The sequence below is a fragment of the Gopherus evgoodei genome, chromosome 1 (assembly GCF_007399415.2).
Source record: "Gopherus evgoodei ecotype Sinaloan lineage chromosome 1, rGopEvg1_v1.p, whole genome shotgun sequence".
NCBI lineage: Eukaryota > Metazoa > Chordata > Testudines > Testudinidae > Gopherus > Gopherus evgoodei.
The window spans coordinates 20,162,003-20,177,472 of NC_044322.1; the positions used below are offsets into that span (position 1 = coordinate 20,162,003).

A 15,470-nucleotide genomic window follows, 5' to 3' on the forward strand; every position below is an offset into this window, starting at 1 on the left:
GGGTCTGCAGGACAGGTGACACCTCCACGCCACTACCTGGCAGCAATGGGAAACCTGTAGGCATCACCACATACTTCCCATGGAGATAAAACCACAGGAAGTATCACCACAGAAGGTCGAACTGACTGCTTCCCTCATGGCCCCAATTGGTCTAGGCACATTATTTAAACCCAGGAGGAGTTCCAGGAAGCATATTTGCAATAAGGTTGACTTCCCTGCCAGCCACTGTGATGGATCTGCCTCTCTGCTAGCTCTCAGACCCTCGGCTCCAGGTTGGACCCTCGGCTTCCACCCTTGAACTCTGACTCCAAGCCCAGCCCCTGCTTTAGTACTTGGACTCTGACACCAGCTTTTACCCCTGGCTTCAGTACTGGGAGGCCAACTCCAGCTTTTGACCTCTGGTTTTGATACCTGGACGCTGACTGTGGCTTTGATCCTGGGCTTCAGTGCTTGAACTCTGACCCTGGCTACAGACCTGGCTTTGCCCTCTGAATGCTGGCTCCATCCCTGCCTGCTGATGTCAGTACTAAAACCCCAGCCCTAGTCCCAAACTCCAGATATCACTCTTGGATTCTGATCCTTGAACCCCCGACTTAGACCCCTGCACTCTCGCTCTGGCAGTTAGGACTGACAGCCCAAGACCCCTGCTCTTAACACTTGTGCAGTCATTTATACCCAGAGACTGGTTGTTTAGAACGGTTGGGGAGAGAGAAATAACTGTTGTGGTTACAGCAATGGGGATGTGGAGAAAGGAGAGACAAAGAGAAGAGAGTAACTTCACTTCAGCCAGGGTGATTCTGGGGGCAGAGGTAAACAAAATTTATTTTAGTTAACACCAGAATTTGGTGGAATGAGCAAGGAGTGAGGTTTGGTTCAGGTTTTGACCCTGCTGTGTTCTAATCTGCTGTACCAAATGATGCTCCAACCACAACACAAGCTTTACCTGAGCAATTGCCACTGTGAAATACTGACCAGCACAAGGTCATTTCAGAAAGATGCCACTTGGCTCCCTGCCTCAATGTCCTTCTTTGTGAGCTTTACCCTCCTCACTGTGCTTAAGGAACAGAGACAGTTTATTTTGTTACATACCCAGAAACATGCACCAGCAGCAGCACGTAAAAGACAAAGAAAAGGTTGTGTGTGTACCAGAAGATATCGTAGTTCGAAAGCCTGCAAAGAATAAACTGTGGTTTAATGCCATTCTCAGATATTAGACTCAGTCATCGCTAATTACAAGCAGATCTGTGTATCTAGATGAAAATTATAAACAGAGAAAAATTAAAATCCAATTCAGTTATGGTCCAAAATCCAATTCAGCTATGTAAAAAATATACACACAAACACATTTGTCCACATTGAGTTGTTGGAAAGAAGGACAGGGGACTGGGTAGGCATGGAAGAGAGGGAAGGGGAGGAGGGACTAGGAGCACATGCAAGAGGCTAAGATATGGAGATTAGCCTGTTTTCCCAGGTCTCTAAACAGTCTTCTTCCCCATCCCTGCTGCCATAATGGCTCCCTGGTACCAAAATTCAGCCTATAATCACAGTTCTGCCACCAACACTGGCTCCCTCAGGCCACATCATTTGCCTTGATGCTCTTGTAGACATTTATATTTTAAAATATTGAAAGTAGCTATTAAGCATTTTAAATATAAATGGGTGTCATTAGAAGCAGGTAACAAGGTATGTGGAGGGGAGGCAGTCAGAGAGTCGAGGAAGAGGGGAGAAGGACTGAAGCAGGTGCAGGTAGCCATGGTGCATATGCAGGGAACTAGGGCAAAGGGCAACAGGAGGGAAAATATGAAGATACTTCAGGAGTTAGAGTTGACGTACAGAGAGGGTGTTCTGGAATCCAGGGCACATAGAGGTAAACTGCAGGGAACAAGCAGTGTCACATAAGTGCAGGGAGTGCAGAACAAAGGGGAAGAAGGACTTCCTTCTATTGATGATTTTAAAAACCAGGGAAATTTTCCCCACATAAAAAACTCTGTGAACTGTCACTTAACTTTATTCCTTTCTCCATGAATACAATCATCATTCAGAAAAACTTAGGAACTCACTAATTAAGGATATATTCACTCATAAGCTACTTATCTTCACAAATACACAACACAGCACATTCCAACCCCACACAGCAGCACAACATATTCTCTTCCAATACAAACCCTTATCCCCACCCACAATACAAATAAAAAATAAAATCAAACACGACCTTAACTCTGACTATATAATTTCAGAAGCTATTATTAAGACATTGCAAACATATACTATGTCCCTCTCTGAAATATCTTTTACCTAGACAGCTTATATCTGGAACATTGCTAAAAATAAACATTATTTCTTTTTACTAAATCAGAACTTTTTTGCTATTTAAAATATATCAGACTGCTTCTTATCTACTATCTGTGATTCAAAATAGACATTTATCAAAATCTAATTTCCTGGAAATCAGAGTTCTTGAAAACCTCAGTTCAAAATGTGTGTTTAATTCCTATTTTGGGAAACTGTCCTTGGTATGTGGGCGGGTGTAGATTTGCATTGGAATGCGTATGTGTATGTGATGGTTTATAAGATAAAAATGTGAATGACTATTGTTATATGTTATTGAGAAGACAGCTTGTGTGTGGGTGGTTGGAGTTTATTCAGGAAGCCCTGAATAAGTGGCATCCTATATTTTAGTGATTGAGTTCATGGGAAAGGCCCTGGAATAACTTTAACTTTTAACTGGAACACATTTTAGCATTTTTCCGTATGTTTTATTACATTTTATAATAATTCAAACTCCCTCCTAGCAAATGGTTCTTGAATGAAAAATGGTGAGTTGCTACACAAGCTGGTGCTGAGCAATTGCATGGAAGACCAACAATTTTAAAAAATTAAGAAGATTTTTCAAGAAGTGTATTCAGCTGGTTTTGTTCTCAAATTCATATGTCAGAAACTGCTTTTCCATTTCACCTCACATTTGTATCAAGCCTTTACTTATTGCAAACATAGAGACAGCATGAGAGAAAGTGGAAAGAGTTTTCAGGAGAAGACAGAGAGGACATGAAGGAGCAGACTGGACTACAGGAGGAGAAACGGGCTTAGACACAAAAGGCAGCTGCAGAGCTGTGGGATGCTTGAAGAAAAGAAGCTTGCTCTTTATACAAAAGAGGAGATGCCACTGTAATGAATCTAGAAGAAGACGCATTGTTGGAGCACTAGGAGAGGAAAATGAGTTTTTGATGGGAGTGGAGTTTTAGGGAGGGGAGACTGAAGGGCAGGAGGTTGCCATAGTCAAAACGGGATATAACTAGTACATAGTCCTGGAAACAGGGAAACCTTTGTTGCCTGGATCAGGAACAGTTTTAAATTTTTATCATAGTAATTTCATTATTTCCATGAATGTTTGCATTGCATCACTCTTTTTTTTTATTATTATTTCAACAAATGCTACTGTTATTTTATAATTTATGTTGGTCTTGGAGAAAACAGACTTTTGCTTTTGGAAAAGCCTTGCAGAGCTGTATCAGCATGAAGTGATCATTTAGCGTTTCCACCTTTTATGAAATGGGTTTGGCTTTGGAGGCAAAGCCTTTAGTATAGCTTACATCCTGCCCAATTATCCTGAGATCTTATCCTGAGTCTAGCAGCACTGCAGTCTAATCCTGCTCAAATTCAGTGCTCCTGTAGCTCCATCTGGGCCTGCCAGTTCCTTAGGTCCTGATGCAGGAAAGCATCCGTGTTTAGGAAAGATTCTTAAGTACATACTCAATTGCTTTCTTGCTCAGGGCCTAACAATAATACTAACAGCTAGCTAAGACATGCCGGTTCAGCAATGTAACTTACATATGCCTAACTGACATAATTGGGATTAATCTCTCCTGCTTTGAGTTAGGCACATCTGTAAGTACCTTATTGAATGGAGATCTAAAACCCCAATTCTGCAAACACTTGATTCTTGATCCTGCAAAAACAGTAATCTACTTAAGTGAGTACTCAATAAGGACAGCTACAAGAGCAAAAGTAATGCATGTGCTTAAGTGTTTGCTGGATCAGGGTCTAAGGCTATGAAGGCTCCCAAACTCAATCCTGAAGGGTGTGAAGCAATCTGACACTTAAGTTGTTGGAGCAGGCACCTTACAGCATTAAGCCGCTGGTGTTCACAAGGACTCTGCGCTGAAAAGGGGATACAGTTCCCTGCTCATTTTCTCTCTGGACTAGACATCTCCATTAATAATGTTACCTGAGGCTGTGACCAAGAATTATTGTGTTCAGTTATGAAATACAGTACCCAGAATTCTTAATATCCTCTTTAAAAGACACTAAGTCAACTAAATGGCACATTTCTTTCTGAAATATTTTATCAATGTATTGTTACAGGTAACACCCAGGAATGAATGAAGAAAAACTACATTAACCTCTGATTTTTCCAGTAGTTTATTTACTTTGCACATTAGCACTTAGTTTCACTGGTACCACTGTACAGTCAGTTTCCTGTGTTGCTTGTGTGGATCTTTCACAGAGTGACAGGTAGGGTGACCAGACAGAAAGTGTGAAAAATCGGGACAGGGTGGGAGGTAATAGGCGCCTATATAAGACAAAGCCCCAAATATCAGGACTGTCCCTATAAAATCAGGACATCTGATCACCCTAGTGACAGGGGAAAGTAAAATTGTCTAGATTTCAAGTTGACCATGTCCCTTAAATAAATCTACGCTCTGAAAACGTCATCAATTTGCATATTTATTGTACAAATATTGATTCCAAAACTTAATGTGCTAGTTCACCTACAAATCAGTGCAAGAAATGGAACAAGATATTTGATATTTTCCTTCCATTTATATAATGCCTGTTACATATCATTGTACTTGCTCTGTATTCCTTCTAATCTGCGGCAGAATATGATTCCTCAGATTGTGAAGTTCAACGTAATAATCAGATTAAGTCTTACCTGATAGCATATGTAGAAGCTGTGCACATCAGGAATAAAACTAACACCATCAGGACCCCAGTCAGCCCTGGAACTGCAACATAAACACACATAGATTTAATATTGTATTAAGAAAAGGTACACTCATCTTTTTATGACCATTTAAAGTGCTGGTCTGTAGCAGGAACACAAATCATGTATTGATCAAAATGATTTATTTGATTTGTGTAATTTATTTATTTCTAAGCAGCAATTTTCCAAAGGAACATAGTTTCAGAGAATTTTGTGCAAAACTCTGTTATTCTCCATCTGGAGAGGGGAAAATTTGTTTTCTTCCTTGCATTAGTCCATGTATATACAGACACATCTAAAATTCATAATTTACTGTTCACTCCTCCTCTTGTACCCCCTTTGCACCATGAACCAGCTGGATCTCAGCAGGTACTTTTCTAACTGCACAGGCTTTCAGTTTGCTATAAAGGCTGGTTTTATAATAGCTTTTGAAATCTCTTTCAAAGCTAGTTACTTGGAGAACATTTCCATTTTAATTTTGAGTGTTATATTTTTTTTAAATGTACAGCTCTCCAAAACAGCACAATTAAAAAAACTGGTCATAGAACGAGAATTTCAAGCAATTCATCTGCAATGCCAGCTGTTGCTAAGATCATTTGCAGACCCATTTTACTCTGAAATGGGAAAAGTGCTGCAATTAGTTTTCATGACATAGTATAACGTTTGAAGTTGTTGATTGTAGAACAAAACCTGTGAGCATGAGCTGCACTCAGCATTCCAGAGTGATAGGACAATGACTTTAATTACCTACATTAATGCTGGCATCTGATTTTCAAAGTTGGTGGCCTAAGAATTATGTACAATGAGCAGACACTTAAAAACCATGAAGAGTTACATGCGAATATTTTACCTCTTGAAGACAGGAAACCATTCAGGGTTTCAGCATGTAAGGACTCAGGCTTGCAAAGCCACATACTTAATATTACATAAAGCCAATGGGACCACTCACAGTGTGTCAGGTTAAGCATGTGCCTAAATCTTTGCAAGATTATGGTCTAGGAGCTTGATCCTGCTTCCGCTGAAGTCAACAGCAAAGCTTCCATTGGTTATAATGGGGCAGGATCAAGTCCTATTTGCTTACAAGCGTAGGCCAAAATTTTCAGAAATGACAAGTGGTTTTTTAAGTGTCACAATTTTTGAGTGCTTCATTGGAGACTTGACTTTTAGAAAATACTAAGCAACAGAAAACCAGACTGCTTTAATGTGCCGAAAGTTAGGAACCCAAAAACTGAGACACCCAAAATCAGTATTCATTTCTGAAATGCTTAGGATGAAATCCTGGCTCCTTGATCAATGGGAATTTTGCCATGGGCTTCAGTGGGTCCAGGATTTTATCCTGGATCTTAGAAAAAACAAAGAGAGTTGCAATATAATTTGTCTTTCTTTATGTTCATTTATTCTTTTTAAATATAGATTCTCAGTATGTACATGACTGAAACGTTATCCCCTCTTCCTCCCATTACCCCTCCACTCAAAACACAGCTGCTAAAATCAGCTTCCTAAGCCATCATTCCAATCATGTCAGCCCACTCTTCAAATCCACAAGCACACTTGTTCTTCTCTTCTGCATCAAATTCAAGATTCTTGTTCTCACCTACAAACTCCTTCTCAGCTCTGTCCCCTTCCTATCTATCTGCTTTTATTTATTTTCCCTTCATCCCACAAACCATTTTTGATACTCCTTTAGTGATGGAAACCTTCAACATCCGTCTGTTTTCCCCACAAACATTTTCACACTTCCTAGTACATTGCCCCTCTCTGCATGCAGTGTCCTCACTAGGTTAATCCATAAAGTCGTCATCATCCTCTGCCTCCAAATCCCTCAAGTCCCATTTCTGCTGTGTTGCCTTCAAGAAATCAGTCACTAAATCTGATTGTCAGCTCCTTGGGGGCAAGAACAGTCTTTTTGTTCTGCGTTTGTGCAGCCCCTTGAACCATGGGGACTAATCAATGCCTAGAGCTCCAAGGCACTATGGCAATAATAATAACTAATGGTTGGTCAGGGACAGCTCATTTTATTTAAAATTAAGATGAATGGGAACTATCCATTTGTGCAATAGCTACCTATGCACTCCTCTACTCTTATTGCTGCTACTCCTGTCCTTCCTTCCTTCCATCCTCTTATCGTTTCATTTGTTGCCTCCTGTCTCAAATTAGACTGTAAACTCTTCAAGGTGAGGACAGTGTCTACCAATGTGTTTGTATAGCACCTAATAAAAACAGGGCCCCAATCCTGGTTGGGACCTCCAGGCACTACCACAATTCAAACAACAACAATAATGGTGATTTGAAATGGTTGCTGCATTCTCATCTGACTGCTTCTGCTATTTTTTTTACAAGTTAAACTCTTAAAAATTTAAAATTATACTAAAAAAAAAAAATTAACCCCCCACACCTTAAGCCTCAAACCACCTGTGCCAAGTATTGATTCTTGCACTGTAGGATATGCAACTCCTGTGTGGTTTTGATATCTCTAGGCTGGAGAGCACAAATTAAAACCTGGCCTCAGTGAAGAAAATGGAAGGTCTGATACTGACTTCAATGGGGCAGGACTTCAACACTTGGGCACAATGGGGTGAAAGAAGGATGCTATTAAATTACTGATCTGGAGAGTCAGGCCAAAACATCCCTTATGAGTGAATACACTGAGAAGTGAAGGGGAATGAAAATGACACAAGGTTTTCCCCTTACTCCCTTAGGGACAGAGGGGTTCCACCTTGCAGGCTCTCACCCTAATACAGTGCATTCCCCAAGATCCACACAGCTTTCAGGGTATCCAAAGAAGCAGGGTCATTCATGGAGAGGCTGTGGGCTGTACAATGTGCACTCAGGCCGTCTCCCTGATCCAAGGCAGCACTGCTTATACTTTATTTGCGCCTCCTACTAGATGTTGGTTTTGATGCACCTTCCCTCTTCCTCCTCGTTAGTCTGTGAACAACCCTCACCTTCAACACCCACTGAATGCCACATCAAAGCCAACTGCACTACTTTTATCAGAAGAAGGCTATGGGGAGAGATGATTACTATCTATAAAAACATCAGAGAGATAAATACCAAGGAGGGAGAAGAGTTAGTGCCAATGTGGACATAAGAACAAATGGATATTAACTGGCCATCAACAAATTTAGGCTTGAAATTAGATGAAGATTTCTAACCATCAGAGGAGTGAAGTTCTGGAACAGCCTTCCAAAACCTAACTGGCTTCAAGACTGAGCTTGGTAAGTTTATGGAAGGGATGATATGATGAAACTGCCTACAATGGCATGCAATCGATCTGCTAACAGCAAATATTCCCAATGGTTAGTGGTGGGATACTAGATGGGGAGGGCTCTGAATTAATATACAGAATTCTTTCCCAGGTGTCTGGCTATTGAGTCTTGCTGAAATGCTCAGGGTCCAAATGACTGCCATATTTGGGTTCTGGAAGGAATTTTTCCCTAGGTCAGATTGGCAGAGACCCTTGGGGGTTTTCGCCTTCCTCTGAAGCATGGGGCATGGGTCAACTGCAGGTTTAAAATAGTGTAAATGGTGGATTCTCCGTAACTTGAAGTCTTTAAATCATTATTTGAGGACTTCACTAACTCAACCAGAGATTATAGGTCTATTACAGGAGTGGGTGGGTGAGGTTATGAGGCCTGCGATGTGTAGGAGATCAGATTAGATGACCATGCTGGTCCCTTCTGGCCTTAAAGTCTATGGGTCTATGCCAGTTAGCCAATAGACTTACACCACCATTTAGAATATCACTGATTTTCTATGGAAGCTGCACCTATTGACACCTGGTCTGGATTTGGCTTAGAACCTTTGAAACCTGTGTTTTCTATAGACTTCTAATTCCAGTAAGTGCAACTGGAACGAGAGACACGGGACCCCATCTTGCAGTCCTTTCAAATGAAACTTTTCTTTGGCTTGTTTCTATGCTGTCTTGCACCAACCTCTACCAAATCAGAATAGCAGCATTCTGTTTTCATTCTGAATAGGGGTGCACAAGGTGAAACACAGTAGAACATCAGACCCCGTAGGTGCCAATGGGAGTTGTGTCTGAGTGAGGAGTGCCTGCGTCAGGCCCAGGGAATCCATTCCATAATGGGAGTACATTGTTCTCTGTCACATGCATGCAGCAAAAACCTCTTTGCTCATTTATTTTTATGATTCTAGTTGCTTGCTTCCATGTTGCATTTTAATCATTCTAAAGTTGAACTGATCCTGACATAAACCAGCTGAGACAAACAGTCAGTGTTTTGGTTACATTTCTTTTTCTAACATTGGATATACAGAAATTTGGTTTTAATATTATGTAGAATCTCTGTTTGAAACGATGTTCCACTGATTCATCTGCAGAACACCAGCACTGAAGACTTTGCTCAAACCATTCCAAGGGTTTCTATAACTCCTCCTTCCTGACTACTTATGCAAGCCTAGGTTCATTTCGTCACGTGCTTGACATAACAAATGGCAGATTTGCATAACACCAACACAGAAACTAAACATTTTGTCTGGAGCATGATGATGAAAAATGGCACACAGTTATGGGGGTTATTTTTTTGATTTGCAGATTATATTTAATGCGTGTTTTCTAAATATTCTAATTGAGGTTATTGAATCAGTATCACACATCCTCAATTAGATCACAGTTTTCTTTTTTAAATAATGAGATTTTCCCTGCAGCCATCTCGAGTTGGGGGGAGGAGTTATTATCTGCTGACACTCTGGCCTGGTCTACACTACGCGTTTAAACCGAATTTAGCAGCGTTAAACCGATTTAACCCTGCACCCGTCCACACAACGAGGCCCTTAATATCGATATAAAGGGCTCTTCAAACCGGTTTCTGTACTCCTCCCTGACAAGAGGAGTAGCGCTGAAATCGATATTGCCATGTCGGATTAGGGTTAGTGTGGCCGCACATCGATGGTATTGGCCTGCGGGCGGTATCCCACAGTGCACCATTGTGACCGCTCTGGAAAGCAATCTGAATTCGGATGCACTGGCCAGGTAGACAGGAAAAGCCCCGCGAACTTTTGAATTTCATTTCCTGTTTGCACAGCGTGGGGCTCTGATCAGCATGGGTGGCGATGCAGTCCCAAATCCAAAAAGAGCTCCAGTATGGACCATATGGGAGATACTGGATCTGATCGCTGTATGGGGAGACAAATTTGTTCTATATGAGCTCCATTACAGGAGACGAAATGCCAAAGCATTTGAAAAAAATCTCCAGGCTATGATACAGAGTCCACAGCACAGTGCTGTGTGACAAGCATAATGGAAAGCCAAAGAATCAAATGGACGCTCATGGAGGGAGGGAGGAGGGACTGAGGACTCCAGCTATGCCACAGTCCCCGCAGTCTCCGAAAAGTCACATTGTCTGGAGTGGTTCAGGGTATATCTCGTCAATTTCCCCCCACACACACACACCGTGAAAGAAAAGCGGAAAAAATCGTTTCTTGACTTTTTTCAATGTCCCCCTATGTCTACTGCATGCTGCTGGTAGATGCGGTGCTGCAGCACTGAACAGCAGCATCCTCTCCCCTCCCCTCTCCTCCCTGGTGGCAGACAGTACAGTACAAAAGGACTGACAGCCAGCCTCGTCATCAACCTGTGAGTGCTCCTGGCTGTCCTCAGGTGAGGTCAGCCGGGGCGCCTGGGTAAAAATAGGAATGAGTCTCGGTCATTCCCAGCAGATGGTACAGAACGGCTGGTAACCGTCCTCATCATAGTAACTGGGGGCTGAGTTCCATCAGCCCCCCCCCCCTTCATGTCTAAAGAAAAGATTCTGTACTGCCTGGACTATCATAGCAGCGGGAGACTGGGCTCCTCTCCCTCACCACCGTTTAATGTCCTGCCTGGACTATCATAGCAGCTGGAGGCTGCCTCCTCCTCATTTTACCTCACTGAATACTCCATGTTTCTTATTCCTGCATTCTTTATTACTTCATCACACAAATGGGGGACACTGCCATGGTAGCCCAGGAAGGTTGGGGGAGGAGGGAAGCAATGGGTGAGGTTGTTGCAGGGGCACCCCCTGTGAATGGCATGCAGCTCATCATTTCTGCGGGATCTGACACGAAGCGGCTGTGCTCTCTGGTTCTCTGATACACTGGTTCTCTAGTAGAATTGCCCCATATTCTAGGCAGGACTGACTCTATTTTTAGATAAAACATAAAGGAGGGAATGACCCGGGGAGTCATTCCATTTTTGTCTTTGCGCCCCCGGCCGACCTCAGCGAAGGCCAGCCAGGAGCACCAATGACAGCAGCAGATGGGACAGAACAACTGATAACCGTCATCTCATCGTCAATTTACAATGGCACAGCAGACGGTACAAAACGACTGGTAACCGTCTCTGCTACCTTGCAAAGGCAAATGAATGCTGCTGTGTAGCGCTGCAGTACCGCGTCTGTCAGCGGCATCCAGTATACATACGGTGACAGTGACAAAAGGCAAAACGGGCTCCATGGTTGCCATGCTATGGCATCTGCCAGGGCAATCCAGGGAAAAAGGGCGTCAAATGATTGTCTGCCGTTGCTTTCACGGAGGAAGGGATGAGTGACGATATTTACCTAGAACCACCCGCGACACTGTTTTTGCACCATCATGCATTGGGATCTCAATCCAGAATTCCAATGGGCGGGGGAGACTGCAGGAACTATGGGATAGCTACCCACAGCACAACGCTCCAGAAATCGACGTTAGCCTCGGTACATGGACACACACCGTCGAATTATTGTGCTTTGTGTGGCCGCGTGCACTCGACTTTATACAATCTGTTTTACAAAACCGGTTTATGTAAAATTGGAATAATTCTGTAGTGTAGACATACCCTCTGTGAGGCAGCAGCTCTCCCTTCGTTTAGAGTTAATCTTGCCTCTGAGGGACTGAACAAGGGAACCTGAGGCTCTCAGTACCTTGCAAGTGCTAAACTTACAGGACTGGGCTTATCTACAGGTAAGCAGATGAAGTGGGTCAGTTGTCCTGTAACAACAAAAAGCCCCTAAAGTTGGGCTCAGGCTACAACCTAGCCCTTCAGTTTGCCTCCTTCAGAGACTCACTCCTCTTCTAAATATTATGAGTGATCTATTGAGCGACCTGTATTAACATGGAGCAACAAACTGGACCATCCATCCCCCATTACTCCCTGTCTCCATCAATGCTGCTCCATGACAGGAGATTCTACAGCAGTGGTTTTCAACCTTTTTTCATTTGCAGACCCCTAAAATTTTAAAATGGAGCTGTGGACCTATTTGGAAATCTTAAGACATAATCTGTGGACCCCCAGGTGTCCAGGGACCACATATTGAAAACCATTGCTCTAGAGAGTCCAACCTTTGATTTATTTTCTCTCTTCTCCAAAAACTAAAGGCCTCGTTCTTTCCTCACAGAAGCCAATGTAAGTTTTAGTTTTGACTGAAACAGGAGCAGGATAGGTCCCTACGATCATTTGTATGTTGTTATGTGGATACAGTGAAATACCTTTAAGGACATTTAGGAAATACTTTTAAGGACACTGTGATCCCAGCTCTTCCCCTAGAGACATGGAGGTAAATCCCGCTAGTGGTGGAAATGAGACCATTGTCTGGCTGACAATATATTTCTGGTTTGATTGCACTATGAAATCTAAACTAACTAATCAGCTTATCAACTCTGCACAGAACATCAGCAACTTACCAGTAGTGAAAAGGAGTTTCCTGGGGTCCTGAAAAATAGACACAAAAACAAACAAAAATCAGTTGCTATTTATCATTTTACATTTCTTAATGTAAGAAACTGCTCATAAATTCCACATGCCTCACTTTGACAGTTGATTCCTAAACCTGGCTGTAAAAGTGAACTGTGTAACTGGTAATAGAGAACAATGACAACTACGCTCCATCAATGTAAACTAAACCTTTGGCCAACCCTGCAAAAACCAACCACACACTGACTAAGAAAGCAGAGTATTGAGACAATCAGACACTTCTCTGCTTTCATAATCATTTTACAAAACAACTTTTCCTAGCTACCGAATAGTTGTAGGAGAGGGATGAGATTTCAAAGTTGAATATAAAGACATGGGGCAACTATGTTGCTCCCATTGAAGTCAACTGGAGTTTTGTCATGGACTTCACTGGGAGCAGGACTGAGCTTAACATGGCTGCCTCAAAGAGTTCACACTATGAAGCCAAATTCTTCTCTTGACTTCCTTGTGGGACATTATGGGGGACAGAGCAGCAGTTCTGAGTGGAGGGGAAAGGGCGGAGTGCCAACTCTACAGCATGCTTCCACAATCCCCTTGATCCTGTGGAAGCTGCTCTATGGCCTTGTCTTCACCAACGGGGGGAAAAAGTGGGTTCTTAACTCAAGTTAACTACCTCGAGATAAAATCCTAGTGGAGGCAAACATTTAGTTAGTTTTTGTATGAACTAGCTGGTTGAGTTAAAGACGAGGCTCCTCCATAGGCTATAACTCAACCTGCTAACTCATATGAAGATTTCTAACTACCTTGCCTCCACTGGGATTTTGCCTCAGGTTCATTAATTCAAGTTAAGAACACACCTCTTTTTTTTTTGGTAGTGAAGACCAGATCCATGAGGATCATGGGTGAGAGGGACATGCTGAGGGAAGAAGCAGTTAAGGAGCAAACGAGACCGTCATCCTCCATGGAATCATTCCTCCACTGAACTTCAGAAGGATTCTGTGAGCATAAATTAAAGCTGGCCTTGTAAGCACTAAATGATTCCTATTCCCCCACTACTTTGGGCAACGCCTACCACCCAAAGAAGAGTTAGGGAGCAATGCACAGTGGGGAAGCCTGTGGGAGTTTTACTCCTGTAGGCAATGCAAAGGCAGGAGAAGACTTTAAGACTTCCTAAGGCCAGAGTGTTTCCCCCAAATGACTTTGGGCCCTACATTTTGATATGACTTAAGGGGGCTACATCAGAGATAGAAAAGTCAGCTGAGTATGGCACTTTGCAAGCAGAATGCAGCTTCCAGCCTAATTCCGGAAGACAACTAAAGCCACAATAACATTATCTGATACTGTTCCCATTCAAGCCAACAGCAGTTTTGCCACTGACTTGAATGAGAGCAAGATTGGCCCAAATCTTGTCATCATTCAATCCATGTCTGCGTAATGCTCCAAATGCAACATCTATTCTCCTTCCTCTCCCATATTATAAGATTTAATGACAGGGCCAATGATAGCAGCATAAATGATTCAACAAGGACTGCCAAGCAGCAGTGAGGTCAGTAAACTAAGGCACTGAACAGTGAAGTGACTTGCCAAAGAGCACACAGCAAGGCAGTGGTGGAGACTGCTGCTGGAGATGTGGGTCTCCCAGAACCACACTGGCTCACATGTTTGGGCACTCTCAATCCTTTTGGTTAGAAGTCGGTAGGAAGATTAACATGATAATGGATACCACCTTAAAAATTAAACCATCATCCTGGAAACTCTCCACCTCCATTGAAAGCTTGGTTCTCTAGAGCAGTGCGTATAGCCAAACAACTCATGTTACATAAACGGAAAAGCAGCCTGCCTCCAGGGACAGAAGCTTGGCCCAGCAATATGGCTGTCCTGGCAGCTAAAGAGCAGGTGACATTTTGGAGAAGAGGGACCCCAAGACAAATTGGCAAAGATATGGTCTAACTTTTTAGAAATCTTTAATTCCTAGCAGATAGAAACCAAGCCGTTTCTCCCCTTTTCCTTCCTTTCCCCCTTTTCTTTCCTTCCTTTCCCTCCCTTCCCATTCCTTTACTTATTTGTTCTTTTTGTCTTTTCCTCCCCTTATTTTTGGGGGAGGGGAGATTAATAAAATATAAATAAATAAGTGAAGTAACTTGCTCAAGGTTGCACAGAAAGTCAGTGGCATAGCCAGGTCTCCTGACCCCAATCCTAGTGCTCTAGCCATCGAAAGGAAGAAAAAAAATCAACAAGATACTGCATTTTCACATTATACAAGACAAGCACTGTATAAATCACTCATGGAAACTACAAGTTACATCTATAAAATATAAATATGAACAGATTGCCCACCTCACCATGGTAGTTTGCTGCATTTAGTGCCAAAAATTCTTCAGTATAGTTCACAGAGAAGTTAAGGACATTCACCAGGTGTGCGGCAACATGTAAGACTATAAAACAGAACAAATCTCAGTTCACTAAGCTACACTTTGAAGATTATGTGAAGCCCCTAATCCTGATAGCTCATATGTGTAGGTGGATCCCTGTTCTTACATGTATGAGTTTGTAGATCTGGGTCCCAAGTGATTTACTAGGGGGAGGAATAGCTCAGTGGTTTGAGCATTGGCCTGCTAAACTCAGGGTTGTGAGCTCAATCCTTGAGGGGGGCCATTTAGGGATGAGGGCAAAAATCTGTCTGGGGATTAATCTTACTTTGAGCAGGGGCTTGGACCAGATGGCCTCCTGAGGTCCCTTACCACCCCAAAATTCTATGATTATAATTTAGACTATGCTACTCCTAGCCTTTATATATAAACTGCCTGTTTATCA

At 42.5% G+C, this 15,470-nt stretch overlaps 1 protein-coding gene across 2 annotated transcripts in view; it reads right to left on the minus strand.

Moving 5' to 3' along the window:
• The window catches only part of NOX4 (NADPH oxidase 4), a 173,800-nt gene that overhangs the window by 130,016 nt on the left and 28,314 nt on the right, over positions 1–15,470 (minus strand). For both annotated transcript variants that reach the window (XM_030559100.1, XM_030559092.1), the window contains exons 4-7: positions 14,994–15,091; positions 12,647–12,674; positions 4,934–5,006; positions 1,090–1,170 (exon numbers count right to left, since the gene is read on the minus strand). In XM_030559100.1, coding sequence (XP_030414960.1) covers positions 1,090–1,170; positions 4,934–5,006; positions 12,647–12,674; positions 14,994–15,091 — 280 coding nt within the window. The remainder of the gene's footprint in view (positions 1–1,089; positions 1,171–4,933; positions 5,007–12,646; positions 12,675–14,993; positions 15,092–15,470) is intronic.